Source organism: Carcharodon carcharias, chromosome 7 (genome assembly GCF_017639515.1).
Source record: "Carcharodon carcharias isolate sCarCar2 chromosome 7, sCarCar2.pri, whole genome shotgun sequence".
In the NCBI taxonomy this organism is placed as follows: domain Eukaryota; kingdom Metazoa; phylum Chordata; class Chondrichthyes; order Lamniformes; family Lamnidae; genus Carcharodon; species Carcharodon carcharias.
The window spans coordinates 76990581-77009125 of record NC_054473.1 but is presented as its reverse complement, the minus strand read 5'-3'; the positions used below and the strand labels follow the sequence as shown (position 1 = coordinate 77009125).

General features: G+C 41.0%; 1 protein-coding gene across 1 annotated transcript in view; it reads left to right on the top strand.

The window, feature by feature from the left end:
* Nucleotides 1-13932, top strand: part of bap1 (BRCA1 associated protein-1 (ubiquitin carboxy-terminal hydrolase)) — a 56248-nt gene extending 42316 nt beyond the window's left edge. Inside the window, exons 12-17 of the mRNA XM_041192757.1 lie at nucleotides 2334-2467; nucleotides 3631-4082; nucleotides 10194-10366; nucleotides 11221-11313; nucleotides 11846-11918; nucleotides 13114-13932. Of these exons, the coding sequence (XP_041048691.1) occupies nucleotides 2334-2467; nucleotides 3631-4082; nucleotides 10194-10366; nucleotides 11221-11313; nucleotides 11846-11918; nucleotides 13114-13247 (1059 nt within the window). The 3' untranslated portion in view covers nucleotides 13248-13932. The remainder of the gene's footprint in view (nucleotides 1-2333; nucleotides 2468-3630; nucleotides 4083-10193; nucleotides 10367-11220; nucleotides 11314-11845; nucleotides 11919-13113) is intronic.
* The last annotated feature ends 4613 nt before the right edge of the window (nucleotides 13933-18545 follow it).

The window sequence follows — 18545 nt, the reverse complement described above, 5'->3', positions numbered from 1 at the left end:
CATTTGCCTTCTTAACTGCTTGCTGCATTTACATGCTGCTTTCAGTGATTGGTGTGCAAGGACACCCATGTCCCTTTGTACATCATTTCCCAATCTATCGCCATTTAAATAATTCTCTGCCATTCTGCTTTTCCTACCAAAGTGGATAATGTCACACTTATCCACCTTATACTGCATCTGCCATGTATTTGCCCACTCACTAAGCTTAACTAAATTGCCTTGAAGCCTCTTAACATCCTTCTCACAACTCAAATTCCCACCTAGTTTTGTGTCATCAGCAAACTTGGAAATATTACATTTGGTTCTCTCATCCAAATCGTTGATATATATTGTGAACAGCTGAGGCCCAAGCATTGATCCCTGCGGCACCCCACTCGTCACCATCTGCTACTCCAAAAAACACCCATTTATTCCTAGTCTGTTTCCTGTCTGCTAACCAATTCTCAATCCATGCCAGAATATTACCCCCATTCCCATGTGCTTTAGTTTTTAAACACTAACCCCTTGTGTGGGACTTTATCAAAAGCTTTCTGAAAAACCCAAATACACCATATCCACTGGCTCTCCCTTGCCAGTCCTGCCAGTTACATCCTCAAAAAACTCCAGTAGATTTATCAAACATAATTTCCCTTTCATAAATCCATGTTGACTTTATTTTCTAAGTGTCCTGTTATCACGTCCATTATCATAGACTCTAGCATTTTCCCCACTACTGAGGTTAGGCCAAACTGGTCTACAATTCGCTGTATTCTCCCTTTCTCCTTTTTTAAATAGTGGGATTACATTTGCCACCCTCCAGTCTACCAGGACTGTTCCAGGATCTACAGAATTCTGGACAATGACAACCAATGCATCCACTCTTTCCATGGCCACCTCATTTAGTGCCCTGGGATGTAGATTATCAGACCCTGAGGATTTATCGGCTTTCAGTTCCATTAATTTCTTTAGCACTATTGTTTTATAATACTAATTTCCTTCAATTCCTCCTTCTCACTCGATTCCCTAACATTTCTGGCAAGTTATTTGTGTCTTCCTCTGTGAAGACAGAACTAAAGTTGTTGTTTAATTGCTCTGCCATATCCTTGTCCTCCTATTATAAATTTTCCATTTCGAATTGTAAGGAACCTAAACTAACTTCACTCACCTTTTTCTTTTTACATACTTCTAGAAGCTTTTACAGTTCTCTTTTAAGTTCCTTGCAAGTTTACTCTCATACTCTATTTTGCCCCTCTTAATCAATCCCTTGGATCTCCTTTGCTGAATTCTAAACTGCTCCCCATCCTCAGACTTGCTACTTTTTCTAGTAACTTTATATGACGACTCTTTGGATCTAATACTATCCTTAATTTCTTCTGTTAGCCATGGTTGGGCCATTTTTCCTCTTATGTTTTTGTGCCAGAAAGGAACATCTAATTGTTGCAATGCATACATTCATTCCTTAAGTATTAGCCATTGCCTATCCAACATGCCTCATATCTTTGTCATTTCCTTTGTTTAGATTTAGGACCCTAGTTTTGGATTGGACTACTTCACTTTCCAATCTAAGGAAGAATTCTATCATGCTATGTTCAATGTTTCCTAAAGGACCCCTCACAACAAGATTATTAATTAACTCCTCATTGCATGAAACTAAATTTAGGATAGCCTGTTCCCTAGTTGGTTCCTCAAAGTACTGGTCTAAAAAACCATCTCATACAGACTCCAGGAATTCATCCACCACAGTATTATTGCTAATTTGGTTTGCCCAGTCTATATGTAGATTAAAGTCACCCATGATTACTGTACTGCCTTGTTATATGCATTTCTAATATCCTGTCTAACACTGTCCCCTACCTTACTACTACTACTGTTGGAGGCCTGTAGACAACTCCCACTAAAGGCGTACAGATTCATTGGCTGAATAACGACTGAGGGAGTGCTACACTTTCTGAAGTGCCACTTTTCAGTTGAGACATTAAACCGAGGCCCCAACTACTATTGTAGGTGGATGTAAAAGGACACATGGTACTATTTCAAAGGTGAGCAGGTGAATTACTGCTGTTGCCCTGTCGATATTTGTCCCTCAATCAGCATTATTAAGACAGATTATCTGGTCATTATCACATTGCTATTTGTGGGAGCTTGCTGTGTGGAAATTGGCTGCTGTGTTTCCTACATTACAACTGTGGCTACACTTCAAAAATATTCATTGGCTGTGAAATGCTTTGCAAAGCCCTGAGATTGTGAAAAGGCACTATGTATATACAAATCTTTCTCAAATCCAGTATGAGTGAATGGGGAGTTTCAGCTTAGTAGTCAGGTCAGTTGTTACCACTTATTGTCACTTCCCACAGGAAGAAGAAGACCTTGCATCTGGTGTTGGTCGTAGCCGACTGCCCAACCCCCAGCACCACCGTTACTCGGACAACGATGATGAGTACGATGACGAAGAGGAAGAAGATTGTCAGAACACCAACACAGCTATCAGGTCAGTCCAGTGCATAGTAAGTTCCAAGGAATTCAGATTCCGAAAAGTATCCATGACCTGTTGGTAGCAAACTGCAGCAAACAGTCACTGCATTCAGAAGAGGGAAGTCAGGTAGAAAACAGGGGGACAAGCAGTGGTTTGGCTGTCAATTAGTGATGCTGATGTATCCTCTCCCCTCTTGTGGTGAGGTTAAACATAAAAGGTCAAATGGCATTATTTCAAAGGCAAGCAGGTGAATTAGCGCTGTTGTCCTGGTCATGGCCTTTTCCTTTTGACTGGATTGATAAGTATACCAGCTTAGGGATTGAACTGAACTATATAGAGCAAGGAGATCTCGGGTTTAATTCTAGCTATGTGTGATGTTAGTGATCTCAGCTAGGGATATAGTGCTGCAGTTGGTCTGGGTGAGTGATCAGAAAATTCAGCTAGGATTCTCACTCCTAGTTGATACTCAGTGACCCCTGCTGGAAAATCCACATATGAATGGCAAAAGGATGGACTTGGTTGTGAGGTCTCCTCTCATAATCAAATTACCCACTGATACTAACCAGTTATGTTCACACATGGACATATGGTGACTATTTTTAGTGAGCTCATCTAGCAGAGCTTCATCCAGCTCCAGGACATAGACCCACATCTGCTTCCTTTCCTGCACCCCTCTTGCTTGGGTACAATTGCACCAAATGTCCCCCGCCCAGGATTACCATATTCATTCTTAATGTGTAATTGCCTGAAGAATGAGTGTTGGCAGACTTTCAACTCAGCGGACCATTAGAGAGAAGCCCCAATCTGTTCACAGCCAATACAGCAGAATGTCACAGGATAGTCCTTTAGAGTGAGAAACTTGACTTGCCTTCCTGGCCTGTGGGCACTGAAGACAACTGTATCTCAGCATAGATTAGGGATGAAACCTGCAAACTTCAAGGCGTGGTACCCACACTAGCCAATGATATATCTACTGAACTTTAGGGGACCCTTGTCACACGGATTTGGCTTAATACCTATATGGCCACATACTCACACATCCCTCGGTTCATTGTTAGTGTAATTACAATCTAACCAAGTTATTGTGCATGTTGTATGCAAGTGTAATATGACAAGATATTTGCTCCATTGCCTCTGCATTATACAAAATGTATTTCCTTTTGTTTCTTTGCATGCAGGTATAAAAAGAAGAGCCATCTGTTACAGGAGCAACGACCCAGCGAACAGCTCTCTCTTCTGCAGCCCAACACTATCAACGTGCTAACTGAGAAGCTAAAGGAATCCCAGAAGGACTTGTCAATTCCTCTTTCCATAAAAACCATTGGCAGTGGCATTCCCACCCATTCCCAGCCTTCCCCAACCCCCAGCAACGAGAGTACAGACACCGCCTCCGAGATCGGAAGTGCTTTCAACTCGCCACTCCGTTCTCCTATCCGTTCAGCCAACCCCACCCGTCCTTCAAGTCCAGTCACCTCTCACATTTCCAAAGTGCTGTTTGGGGAAGAGGAAAGTCTGTCCCGAGTGGATTGCATGCGTTATAACCGAGCAGTACGTGACCTTGGGCCAGTTGTTAGCACGAACCTGTTGCACCTGGGAGATGAAGGAATGCTGAAGACCCTCGGAATCACAGGTAAGAGCTGGGCGATGAGAAGTTGAGGGGACAGGGTGCAGTCTTGCAATATGAAAGATAGGAGTTGGCTATTTAGCCCCTTAAGCCTGTAATGCTGTTCAGTGAAATCCTGACTGGTCTGATTTCACGGTGGAGGACAGTAGTACCACCCCAATAGTAACAGGTAGTGCAGAGGTTATAGAGAAGGAGGAACTTAGAATGATCACCATTACTAGAGAAAAAGTACTGAGCAAACTATTGGGATTAAAGGATGACAGGTACCCAGGACCTGATGGCGTACGTCCCAGGGCCTTAAAGGAAGTGGCAGCAGAGATAGCAGATGCATTGGCTATAATATTCCAAAATTCCATGGATTCTGGAAAGGTTCCAGTGGATTGGAAAAATGCTAATATAACGCCCTTATTCAAAAAGCGGGGGAGGCGGAAAGTAGGAAACTATTGACCAGTTAATTTAACGTCTGTTGTTGGGAAATTGTTGGAATCCATTATTAAGGAAGTAATAATGGGGCATTTGGAAAGTCAAAATGCGATCCATCAGAGTCAGCATGGTTTTATGAAGAGGAAATCGTGTTTGACTAATTTGCTAGAGTTCTTTGAAGATGTGACAAGCAAAGTGGATATTGGGGATCCTGTAGGTGTAGTATATCTGGACTTCCAGAAGGCCTTTGATAAGATGCCGCATAAAAGATTAATACACAAGATAAGATCACATGGAGTTAGGGGTAATATATTAGCTTGGATAGAAGATTGGCTAACCAACAGAAAGCAGAGAGTTGGGATAAGTGGGTCTTTCTCTGGACGGCAAGCTGTAACTACTGGGGTGCCACAGGGTTCGGTTCTTGGGCCCCAACCATTTACAATCTATGTTAATGACTTGGATTCAGGGATAGAAGGTACTATAGCTAAATTTGCAGATGACACCAAAATAGGTGGGAAAGTAAGTTGCCAGGAAGAAATAAGAAATTTACAAATGCATACAGACAGGTTAGATGAATGGACCAAAATTTGGCAGATGGAGTTTAACGTGGATAAGTGTGAGGTTGTCCATTTTGGTCGGAAGAATTAGAAGGCGACTTATTATTTAAATGGAGAGAAACTTCAGAATGCTTCAGCGCAAAGGGATCTGGGTGTCCTCACGCATGAATCGCTGAAAGCTAGTATACAGGTACAGCAGGTAATAAGGAAGGCAATTGGAATTTTGGCATTTATTGCTAAAGGGATAGAGTATAAAAATAGGGAAGTTTTGTTGCAACTGTACAAGGCATTGGTGAGACTGCACCTGGAGTACTGTGCACAGGTTTGGTCCCCTTACTTGAAGAAGGATATAGTTGCATTGGAGGCGGTTCAGAGGAGGTTCACTGGATTGATTCCAGAGATGCGGGGCTTGTCTTATGAGGAGAGATTGAGCAGTTTAGGCCTATACTTGCTAAAGTTTAGAAGGATGAGAGGAGATCTAATTGAGGTATATAAGATGCTAAAAGGGATAGAAAAAGTAGACGTCGAGTGAATGTTTCCCCTTGTGTGGCATTCTAGAATGAGAGGCCATAGTTTTAGGCTAAAGGGTGGTAGATTTAAATCAGAGATGAGGAGAAATTACTTTTCTCAAAGGGTCATGGAATTCACTACCCCGGAGTGCAGTGGATGCCGGGACGCTGAATAAATTTGAGGAGATAGACAGATTTTTAATTAGTAACGGGTTGAAAGGTTATGGGGAAAGGGTGGGAAATTGGAGTTGAGGCCTAAATGAGATCAGCCATGATCGTATTGAAAGGCAGGGCAGGCTGGAGAGGCTGAATTGCCTACTCCTGCTCCTAGTTCTTGTGTTCTTATGCTGGTCTGTGACCTAACTCCATAAACTCGCCTTTGCCCCATATCCCTTAATATCTTTCATTAACAAAAAATATCAATCTCAGTTTTAAAGTCAACAATTGATCTAACATCAGTTGCTATTGACGGAAGATTTGACACTTCTACCACCCTTTTTGTTTAGAAGTGTTTCCCAATTTTACTCCTGTAGGTCTGGCTCTAATTTTTAGACAATGCCCCTAATCCCAGGCCCAACAAGTGAAAACTGTTTCTTTCTACCCTATCTATTACTGTTAATAATATCTTGAATACTTTGATCAACACCCCTTAACTTTCTAAGTTCCAGGGAACATAACCCAGTTTGTTTAATCCTTTCCTTGTAGCTTAACTCTTTGGATCCAGATATCATGCAGTAAATCTACAATGCAGACCCTCCTTCCTAAAGTATGGTGCCCAGAACTGCTCATAGTGCTCCAAATGTAGTCTGACCAGGACTATGTATAGCTGAAGGATGACTTGTATTCTGTTCTTCTAGATGTAAAGGCCAGCATTCCATTAACCTTTTTGATTAATTTCTGTACCTATTCATGACATTTTAATGATCTGTTTACCTGGAACCCCCTCATCATCTACTCTTTCTATCTTTTCACCTTTTTAGGTCCAAAATGGATAACCTCACATTTGCCTAGTTTGAATTTTATTTGCCACAGTTTTGCTCATTGACTTAATTTATCAATATCTTTGTAGTTTGACACTTTCATCTACACTGCCGACAATACCGCCTATCTTTGTGTCATAGCAAGTTTGGATATGTGACTTTCTATCCCATCACCTAAGTTGTTAATGATTACAGTGAATAGCTGCTGCCCAAACACAGATCTTTGCAAGACATTCACATGCTGCCATTTAGAGTACCTGCCCATTATGTCTCCAACTGCTCCAACTGTCTCTGTCTCCAACTGCTCAGCCAATTTCTTTACCAGGTCAATAATTTGCCATCAGTTGCATGAACTTCAATGTTAGATAATCATCTCTTATGAGAGACTTTTATCAAATGCCTTCTGGAAGTCCATATAAATAATAGCCATAGACGTTCCCCTGTTCACTACTTTAGTAACCTCTTCAAAAAAAAATTCAATCAGATTCATCAGCAATAATCTACCCTTTACATATCCATGCTGGCTTTTTCTGATCAACTGAACATTTTCAAGCTATTCAATCACTCTATCCTTAACTATAGACTCTAGCAATTTCCTGACAACAGATGTTAGGTTAACTGGTCCATAATTCCCTGGTTTCAATCTCTCACCTTTCTTAATAATGAAGTAGTATGCACAGTTTTCCAATTTAAGGTTCCTGAATCAAGAGAAGATGTAAAGAAAGAAAGGTTTGCATTTCTATAGCCCCTATCACAGCCTCAGGACATCATGAGGGGCTTTTCAGCCAGTTAGGTATTTCTGAAGTACTGTCATGTTATAATGTAAGAAACTTGGCAGTAATGGAGCTACACTGCTAGTGCAGTGAGTATCTGTTCCACATAGACCAGGAAAATCCCAGCCTCTGGTTTCTTCTGAATTAGCTGAGCTTAGAAGGGGCAGCAATTGAGCCAGTATAATTACCCTCAGTGCCCTCCAGTATTGAGAGGCGAAATATTCAGCAACGATCCTGCTCACTTTACAAAGCACCTCTTTGGTTTCGTCTTTCATTGTCCCTTTGCACATGTGTGTAAGGACAGGTTCTATTTTAACTGTAAGAAAAGAACAAAGAAGTGTGCACTTGTATAGCACTCTGTCATATCCTCATGAAAATGCTTCACATTCAATGAGTTGTTTTTAAAAGTGTACTCACTATTGTTATGTAGATTAAAATGGCAGCCATGGTCCCAGAAACAGCAAATATGACAAATGACCAGTTTTCAGTTGTGTTGGTTAAAGCAGGGATGTTGGCCTCTACACAGGAAATATTCCTTGTACCCCTTCGAACAGTGTCTTATGATTCTTTACATCTTGAGATTAATGGCTTATCAAAACAGCACCTTCCACAGTGAAGTTCCAGTTTGAGTGTTTGCTCAAATCCTGGAGTGGGACTTGAACTCATGACCTCCTGACTAAGAGACAAAAGTGCTATCAACTGAGCCCTGAGGCAAGCTATGCTTAGGTACCCCGCAAGTATCACGGGGATATGGTGATATTTGATAAAATGGCTACTTGCAGTGAGCTACTGGACGACTGTTGGCACTACTGAAGCCATGTACCTCAGCAAAAGTCAGCACCTTCAAGAGGTTAGGGAAAGAAACTGGGGTCAACACCTTCAGGAGCTGTTGGGAAAAGAAGCAGGAGTCTGAACCTGGGAGAAAGAAACTGGGAAAAAGAAATGGATCATCACCTTCAAGAGTTGTGGGAACACTAAATAATATTCAAAATTGTGTCCATCAGATGAGAGAATCAGCTTGTCTGTAGCTCAACATCACGATAGTTTTAATTGTTTTACCCAGTATCGGTGTAAAGCTAATTGACTTGCCCCATAGACAAGGTACCAGTGTTTTCCCACTTTCACTGCAGCCAAGACTCCCTGGTCTCCCTAGGATAGGTTTTTGGTTAAAAGATGTACCGAAACACAGCTCTTAAAGATTGTTGATGACATAGCTTCAAGTCTCAAATGAGATGGCAATACTACTAACATGGCAATACTGGATTTCTCAAAAGCCTTTGACAGAGTTCCTGTGAAAAGGTCTTGTTCAAACTTGATTATTATGGAATTAGGGAAACATTGTTAAATGGGATCCGGTACTTCCTAAGCAACAGAAAACAAAGAGTGGTGTATGATGGGGAATCACCGTCCCCTAGAGACCCCCACTTTGGAGTGCCCTAGAGAACTGTGTTGGGACCTTTATTCTTCTTGGCATATATAAATGACCTTCCCAACAGGTTTAAAAAAAAACAGGGTGGAATATTTGCAGATGGCTCCATTACACATCAGGGAAATCTTAAGATCAGTTCATTGCAAGATGATCTTTGGAAATTGCGAAAATGGCAAGATCAATGGGAGATCACATTCAGTGCCAAAAATGGTATGTCATGTGCATCACCAATAAAAATGACACCAACAGATAGCTTTAAGTTTTGTAGTCAAATTCTCCAACAGGTACCTGGGAGTTCATCTTAAAATCAGTCTTCAATGGGAGTTCCACATTCAGCAGGTAACATCCAAAGCAAGCAGGGTTCTTGGATCTCAGGAGGAATCTGCAGTATTGCAACACAAGTATCAGAATTATAGCTTGCCAAACATTTGTTCGCCCAGTCCTGGAGTATGCAAGTTGTGTGTGGGATCTTTATATAGTGAGATATAAATAAGACCGAAGTGATCCAAAGACATGCTGAATAAATCAGTATGGGAAATACACCTGAGTCACAAGCTTAATCAAAGATTTGGAATGGGACTTACTACAGGAAAGGAGGGAGAAAGACAGACCATGTTCTATAAAATATGGAATGTACAGGTGGGAATTGACAGAAACAAGTACCTGATGCCCTCTTGCAGTGACAAGACACGAGGTAATCATCCTCACAAACTACAAAGACCATTTGTTGCCAAGACAGTATATCAGTAATCTTTCTTCCCAAGGACAATCCCGTAGTGGAACAAGCTGCCAAGGGAAATAGTCACTGCCCCAGCACTTGAAGTCTTCAAGCCTCATCTTTAGATTGCTTCTATTTCTAAGTGTTTTTATTACCATGACTACCACATGAGCAGCTTATGTCTGGTTCAGCTGGTGCTGACCACATAAATGTTGGCAGAATACGGATATTAATCTGTGATACCGACACAACAAAAGCAGGAGTAGATAGGTGCTAACTAGCTAAGGAGTTTATTAGTCTTCAGTCACTTTTTAAAAGTCCCTCCTCCACACTGATCTTAAAATATTCTGTGATAATCATTGTACTGTAATTGGTAGTAATATATTAACAGCTTACTGATAGACTAGCCAAGTGCAAATGGGGAACCTATGAAAGGCACAAGTATCCAGTTCCTATCCCAGGAGGTTTTTTTTTAGACTTATGGATTATGCTAGTGTAGTGATTGGATACAGGACAGTGTTGGCACACTCTTGAAAGTTAGATCCAGGGACTACTGGTGGGAGTAACCAGCATTGCTGAACCCATGAGAATATCTGAATCCAAATTTATAAAACCTCTATAATTTGTAGTTAATCTCCCTTGGTGTTCAATATCAAATGTTCAGGAAAAAGTTTGTTAACTGCTACCAGAACATAATTTTTTTTAAACTATCACCTCTTTGATTGTAGACCAGCAGAAAACAGATTCCATTAAAAGCTCACCATTACCTCACAGTGCAGACAGGTCTACAGAAGTCAAAATGGAGGATGGAAAAGAGTCCCCGGGATCCTGTGACAGGAAGGAGAAATTTTCAGGGAGTGGAAGCAATGAACAAAATATTGCAGAAAAGTATTCCCCTAAGGTGAGTAACTGACGATTATTGCAATAACTGGAAGGATTCAGTTAGATAGGAAGGTAATTTCACTGTCCTGCGAGGTTCTGAACCACATGACAAAGAACATCCCACGTTTCATCTTCAGTCTATATTGAATTAGGTGTATGGGCAGTGGTAAGGACCCTACAGTTAATTTCACAGCCCCAGGTTAGGTAGTGGTAAAGTTAACCAGAATTCCTGCACCTCCTGCTATCAGTAAGCCTTGCTGGATTGTGGACATTGAAGGGCAACAGGTCTAGGTAATGGAAGATTGCTGGCATCCATGAACTATATGCCAACAAAAGAGATATCAGCTTCAAGAGAGGAGAAAGCAAAAGAAAACTAGTAAAATGCCAACAGTTGTGCTGTTGCAGGTGTCATTCCCTTATTTGAGATGGCTGGAACCCAGTGTTGCTGTATTACCTTTACAATTACTACAGAAGTTACATTGATCCCATTGCTGCTGTCTCCTGCAGACACAGTTCTGAACAGCTAGGGTGGGAAAGGAAAAGAGAGCTTACCTGATTCTCCAGGCATTACTCGTTTAAAGGGACAGTAACCCAAGTTAATTTGCCTTGTGCAATGATGGCGGTTCATTTTTGTACTAGAGAATGAAGGAGGAGACAATCAGTGAGTAAACAGGATCAAATCACAATTTCTGTTGAGAGCTGAGAATAGACACATTTAGTGAAAAGCATAAGTTTCAACAATTTTATTTCTAACTTTTTACACTTTCCCTCTTAGGTGTAAGACAGGGAAATGGCATAGTGTTTATTATAAGATAACTCTGTTCTTTCTGGAAACATAGTTCCCTTCCCCTTCACTGGTGTTTGTTTTTCTAGGAGCTGCTGGCCTTATTGAAGTGTGTGGAGGCTGAGATCTCTAACTGTGAGGTATGCCTTAAAGAGGAGGTGGAAAAGCGCAAGAAATACAAGGTGAATAGAAATGACACCTGCTCCCTCCCTCTCTCTTGCTCCCACTGAATGAATACACTGCTTGACACCAAACAATTTATACCATAAGTTACTTAATTTCAAACCTCACACGTTCTTCATTGACCACTGAGAAAGGTGTATTCTTGGATCAGTGATCCAGCTCAGGTTACTGGGTATGACGTTTGATTTTGGCACTGTTAGAATGGTCGATAGCAAATTGGTCACCCATTTCGGACCCTGCCCAAATTTGTTCTCGGTTGAAGTCAATTAGAAAGAAAACTAGACGGGCGGTCAGTTCTTTTCATCATCCTCCCTGACTTCATGTGAGGGAAAAACTGAAGTAACAATGGGAAGGAAAATAATTTTTGATGTGCTCGGTTTGCAGTTAAAGCTGCTCTGAGCTATAAAGCCTGACAGCCATTAGGTAGGATGTTGCTGGGCATCTATATATTAAATTGTCACCCGTTTATTTGTCTTACAAACCTTTTTATAAGCAGCTTCTCAATGACATTTTTGTGTTACTTTTGAGCAGATTGATGATCAGCGAAGAACCCACAATTACGATGAGTTTATCTGTACATTCATCTCTATGCTCTCTCAAGAAGGTAAGGGTCAGTTTGCCAAAGCCTTTGAGGCTGTTTGAGTTCCTTGTCAATTGGGAAGAGCATTGCTACATCCTATCATGAATGTTAGTTCTAGCCTCACCTGCCTGTTTCTGTATAGAGGTATCTGGCTGCAGTCTCAACACCTTTGCATCCATCAAGGTGGCATTTAATGGGACTAATCCCTGACTTCATACATGCAGTGGGGGTTCATTAAAAGCTGGGTTTTTTAAGTTAACTAATGCATTGAATCATCTTTCTGCTTTGGATAGAGTGTGACCTCATTGTGCAAGTGTTACTTGCTCCCTTTCTTGACCCAGCCCCATACTCAGTCAGAAGTATTAGCAATAACACCAGGTATTGACTGTGAAGTTTAATTGTGTTATGGTAGCAAGGGAATTGGTTGTATAGCCTTCTACCCTGGGCTCGAAACCAATCCAGATGGCATGAAAATTCTGTGCCCCTCCCCCTCCCTCAACTACCCCCATAGCTGCCCTCTGCTGGCTATACTGGAATTAGCTTGGGCCTACATTTTGGGACAATCTTACTTGAAAGGGCCTCCAATCGACTGTACTGGGAGTTTGAAAAGTGGTTTAAAGAGTGTTCTTCGGACAGCAGTTACTGAGTAAGTGGGGTGTTACTTTGCATGCAACCTGAGAATATTGACTCTAGAAATCAAATGATGTTTCAGCCCCCAGTGCTAAAATTCTCTTGCCTAATGAACACAGAATTTACAGGAAACCTAGGAGCTGTCTTAACTTAAACAGCCCCTAACTATGAATGATGTTGGAATTGGGAAACCAGTAGACATGTCCCTAAAGTAGGTCAAAGTTGCTCAAATGGTCTGCACGTAATGCTGCGTTTAGCATCCAAGCTTATGTGGAGAGTGTAAATAAAAAAAAGACATCTAATTCTTTGAATGGAAACCACCCTTCTCATGCCCTTCAAACCTTCCAGACTGAACATTTTGGATGTAGTTTGATGTCAATATTGTTCAAAATTAGATGGATTGTACTTCAGTTAGGAAGGGTGATAGGTAATGTGGGGAAAGCCGTGCTGCTAGTCCACAGGGACATGTTTCTGAACATGACATGGAAAGGTTACTAGGTCAAAGTCATCTTTGCTCAGGGTGAATTCCAATCTAACTGACGAACAGATCCCTGAGTTATTGATCACTGTTATCTAATTCTCCCTATAGGAATGCTGGCTAGCCTTGTGGAGCAGAACATCTCCGTACGGAGGAGACAGGGCGTGAGCATTGGGCGCCTGCACAAACAGCGTAAACCAGACCGGCGGAAACGTTCCCGGCCATACAAAGCTAAGCGGCAGTGACGCTTGCGACCCCACGAGTGCCCAGGCACCTGCGCCTTCAGCATCGGACCTATCCCTGCAAGACTGACGAGCAGCTCTTGTTACTGAGGCGTGCTGGATTCAGCTGGTGGAGCTGTGCGTTCCCATTACAGACACTTGACTGGAATGCAAGACAATTACACTAACTTTGGATCTGGTTTGAAAAATTAAACCGTCAACAGTCCAGCAAAACTTAATACGGGGTCAGTCAATATTGGGGCCAGTGATATGAAACAGCTGCTTTCTAATAGTGGACCAATCATAGACAGAATCCATGTGCTCATCCTAGCACTGTTCTGTGCTTGCAAGCCAGACAGTACCGATTACATGGCAACTACAACCTTGTTCTGGTCTTCCACTGTGTATACACTGTCTGAATTTGCACCATTTGTTCTTTTCTCCGCCCTGGACCATCCAAATTCAGGCATTCCTCTAAATTCCCTGTCGTCTGTGGAAGTGCATTTATATTGGGGATCGATTAAAGGACAACTGTTACACATCTGGCCGCTAACTGACTGACTACCTGAAGGAACTAGGTTGCTTGACCTGCGATAAACAAATGTGGGAATAAACAAAGACTGTGGAATAAAGCCCTATTTATTCAGAGGGTAACAATTACGATTTTGAATTAAATGCGAGTTCAAATTAAAGAGCACTTTTTTAAAAATTGGTTGTAGTCAGTGATCAATTGAAACTGATTTGGATTAAAAGTAGATGATTCCTATGTTTAAAATGGAAAGGTCATGTAGTGTAATTATGTTATGTTGATGGCTGGCTCAGCTCCAGTTCAATGACGCCAGCGATTCCTATTAACCGGAAATTAGATCTGCTGTGGTGTTACTCAGTGTTTGCATTGGTTCTGCTGCAGACCAGACCTGACTGCAATCTCCCTATGGCTGAAATACAGCAAAATTACCCAACAATGTACCACATGACTGACACAATAAAACTGTTACACCTGTAAGGACACTGAGAGACACAAGCCTCACAGGCATAATACCTGTAATACTGGTCACCGACACCTTTACAAAAGTTAAGATACAAGTAACCTTGTTATTCCCTCCCCAAAACCCTGTTAACCTACATTATGAAATCTATATTTTATTCAACCTCCCTTAATGGATTTGAACTATCTCCTGAAGACATGTTTACTTTATTTTGAACGATCATTTGCCATAGTCCAGGTGTGGACACCTGACCAACTCCAGACCGAATATCTAAGGTTAGTGTCTCTTACACAGTCTGTTCAGATTCTGATGCAAACATCAGGTCCCCTTAGCAGTGCTAACATTCATTCTAAAGAATTAGCCATCTTAGAAGTTTCATTTAATGTCCAAAATACATAGAAAAATGGGGGCAACTGGTGTGTGTGTGTGTGTGTGTGTGTGGGGGCGGGTGGGGGGGAGGGGGTTTGCGGGTTGGAATTTCCTGGAGAATGATTGGAAGTGGATTATCCCAGAGGTCAAACATGGCCCGCTTGTGTATTGATAAATTGTACTTGGGCATAGGAGGCACAGTGGCAAAATCTGCTTACAATACAAGCAGGGAGATTGGCAAACCTCAAGGAGGATTGTTACGGACCTGAGAAGAACCCAGAAAGAATAGGCAGGTGCAATTTAATGTGGATAAGCATTTTGGGAGAAAAACCATGGAATGGTAATATGGATTCAATAGAAGGATGTAAATGACAGAGATAGCTAATGTAAGTGCGTAATTCCCTGGAAGTGCGAGTGCCTATAAAAACCATAGCAAAGGTCAATAGCACCTTGGGTTTGACATATACAGTACAAGAATAATGATTAATTTTATGGAACATTAGGCTACTGTGTGCAATTTTGGCTAGCGTATATTAGCATCATAAGTCAGTACAGTATAGATTCATCAGTATGCTGCCAGGATGGACAAACTATAGTTATGAAATTTCTCTGAAGAAGAGTTAGAAATGGTGTATCCCAAAGATTAGATCCGAATCTACTTAAGAGTGGTTGCAGAGTGTTCAGAGTTGGGAATTTGTTGAATTCGTGGTGAGTAGATCTCAAAATGAAATTTAAATTAACATTTTGAATTTAACTTAGAATTTTAACAACTGTAAAAAGAACTGCAAGCTGATTACCAGAAACTGCCTGTAAGTGGGAGTGAACTGTCAACCGTGAAGTGACTGGCTGAATAGGATCTAATTATTGTGAGCAGGAAGCTGAGTCAGTACTTGTAACCCAGAGCAAAGGACATCTCAAACTGAATTGAAACTATGTTGGAGAGGGAGTGAGAGAATCCAGTTGGTATGGACCATGTTGGGACCAACAACATGAATAGAATAGGTAAGAAGTCCTGTTTGGAGAGTACCAGCAGCTAAATTGGCATAGGGATAAGGAGACTGAGGAGGTGAACACGAGCTGAAGGAATGGCGTGAGGAAAAAGTAGATCCATTTCATGGGATATTGGGACAGGAAAGAATTGCACCATTGGGACTGGCTGCACCTGAACTGGGCTTGGATCAGGGACCTAGTGGAAACGAAGATTTAAAACTTGTAAGTGAGGTGTGGAGAGCTCAGGTGGAAAAGCTAGTATAAATAATAGTTCAAAAACATATAAGCTGGTGAATCTTTGGAATTCTCTACCTCAGAGGGCTGTGGAGGCTCAGTCATTGAGTGCATTCAAGACAGAGATCAATAGATTTCCAGATATTAAAGATATCAGGGAATATGGAGATAGAACTGGGAAAATGGTGTTGGGGTAGAAGATCAGCCATGATATAGTTGAATGGTGGAGGAGGTTCAAGGGGCCGAATGGCCTAATCCTGCTGCTGTTTCCTGTGAAAGAGATGAGAGCAGAGGAAAAGTCAAATTTTGTGCAATAAGGACCTATGGTAAAGGGAAAACTGAGAGTTAAAATAATTAAACCGAGAGGAAAATAAGAAATGTAGGAGTAAAACAGAGCTGAAGGACTAGTTAGTGAGTGTATTACCAAATAAGCATTCTTCATACAAATACACAGGGCATAAGGAACAAATTGAATGAATTGCAGGTCAAATTTAGAGGAGAGGGTATGGCATGCTCGCCATTTCTGGACATGGTTACAAGACAGGACTGGGAATTAAATTTAGCAGATTATAAGGCTGACAGGAAAGATGGGGAAAATGGTAGAAGATGAGGAGTAGCCTCAATGATTACTTCAAAAGTAAAACAGGATATATTGAAAGCAGTGTCAATTTTCTTGGTATAATTAATAGAACAGGATGTAGGACTTTTGAAAATTGTATATAGGCCTGGTAGCAGTTGTGAAGTGGTAGATTGTATTCATGCAGAGATTAAACAAGCATGTAGCAAAGGCATATGATTTTAATGGAGGATTTTACATTTCATATAGATTAGAATAAGCAGACTAGCACATATCAAAAAGTTGGTGAATTTTTCGTGTTGAGGGTAGTATTCTGCAGCAGTTTGGCCTGGACCCAACAAAGGACATGCAATGTTAGATTTAGTAATAAACCACATTTAGTTAACAGAATGTGAACATTTATCTAATATTGATCATAATATGATTGAGTTCACTGTAGTGTTTGAAAGGGACAAATGCGAAACAGCTACTAAGATTTTGAGCTGATCATAGACTGAGCATGGATTTGTACAGGGTAAGTCATACCTGATGAATCAGATTTTGAAGAGATGGGTAAAGCAGTGGATAGGGGAATATCTATGGGTGCATATGAGCTTTCGGAAAGCATTGATAAAGACCCTCAAGAAACTGTTGGTTAAAGTTGAAGCTAACATAATTGAAGGCAAATTATTGGCCTGGTTTGAAAATTGACTGAATTGCAAGAGAGAGAATAAGGCTAATGGACAGGTACTCCAATTAGCAAATGTGACTAGTGGCATCTCACAAGGATCATTTATTCAATTTTTTCAAGGTGAGCATTTCTTGCCCATCCCCAATTGCCATTGAACTGAGTGGCTTGCTAGGCCATTTTAGAGGGCAGTTTAGAATCAACCACATTGCTGTAGGTCTGGAGCCACATGTAGGATAGACTGGATAAGGGCAGAAGATTTCCGTCCCTAAAGGGCTTTAGTGAAGCAGATGGGTTTTTGCAACAATCAATGATAGTTGTCATGGTCACCATTATTGAAACTAGCTTTATATTCCAGGTTCATTAAATTAAATTCCACCCGCTCCTGTGGTGGGAATTGAACTCATTTAGACTGGGCCTCTAGATTACCAGACCAGTGACATTACCACTATGCCACCATCTGTGTTGGGATGTAGCTATTTGCCATATTTATTAATGACTTCAATGATGGGACAGAAAGCCACATATCCAAATTTGCCAATGACACCAAAATAGGCAGCAATGTAAGTAATGTAGATGGAAGGATAAAAATGCAAAGTATTATTGATAAAGTGAAGTCAAAATCGTAGCAAATGAATTTCAATGTATGTAAATCTGAGATCCAGCATACTTTCTAAATGGTGAAAAGCTAGAAATAGTGGAGGTCCAAAAAGATTTGGGTTTCCAGGCAGAAGACACATTTCAGTTATGCAAATCTCTAGTTGGACCACACCTGGGTACTGTGAATAGTTCTGGGCACCACATCTTAGGAAGGACATAATGGCCTTGGAGTACAGAGTAGATTTACCAGAATAATACCTGTACGCAAACTAGGATATTCTCTGGGAATTTAGAAGGTGACTGGAGTTTTTCAAAATATTAAGAGGAACAGATAGGGTAGTTGGAGAGAAACTGTTCCTGCTGGTTGGGGAGTCTAGCACTCTAGAGCCAGACCTTTCAGGAGTCAAATTAGGAAACACTTCTACACACAAAGGATGGTAGAAGTTTAGAACACACACCCCTCTGCCCCTGCAAATAGCAAATGCTAACTCAATTGGTAATTTTAAATCTGAGATTGACAGATTTAATCTATGGTAGGAAAGAAAATGGAGAAAAGATGGGTTCGCGGAACTCAGCCATGACCCCATTAAATAGTGGGTTAAGCTTGAAGGGTTGAAATAGTCTTGTCCCATTCTTGGTGTATATCTTGATGATTTGAGAAACTTGGGATCCTGGAATTGTTTCCATTGGAACAGAGAATGGAAAGAAGAGATTTTTTAATGAAGTTTTTAAATAACAGGATTTTAATAGTTTTAATAGAGAAAAACTATTTCCTTTGGGGAGTCTGAAGGAGACTTCAATTTAAAATGATCACGAAGAGAATGGAGGATTTATGAAAAATTCCCCTTTCCATTGTTTGATTATGGAGTATTTTGCCACATGGAATACTTAAAGCA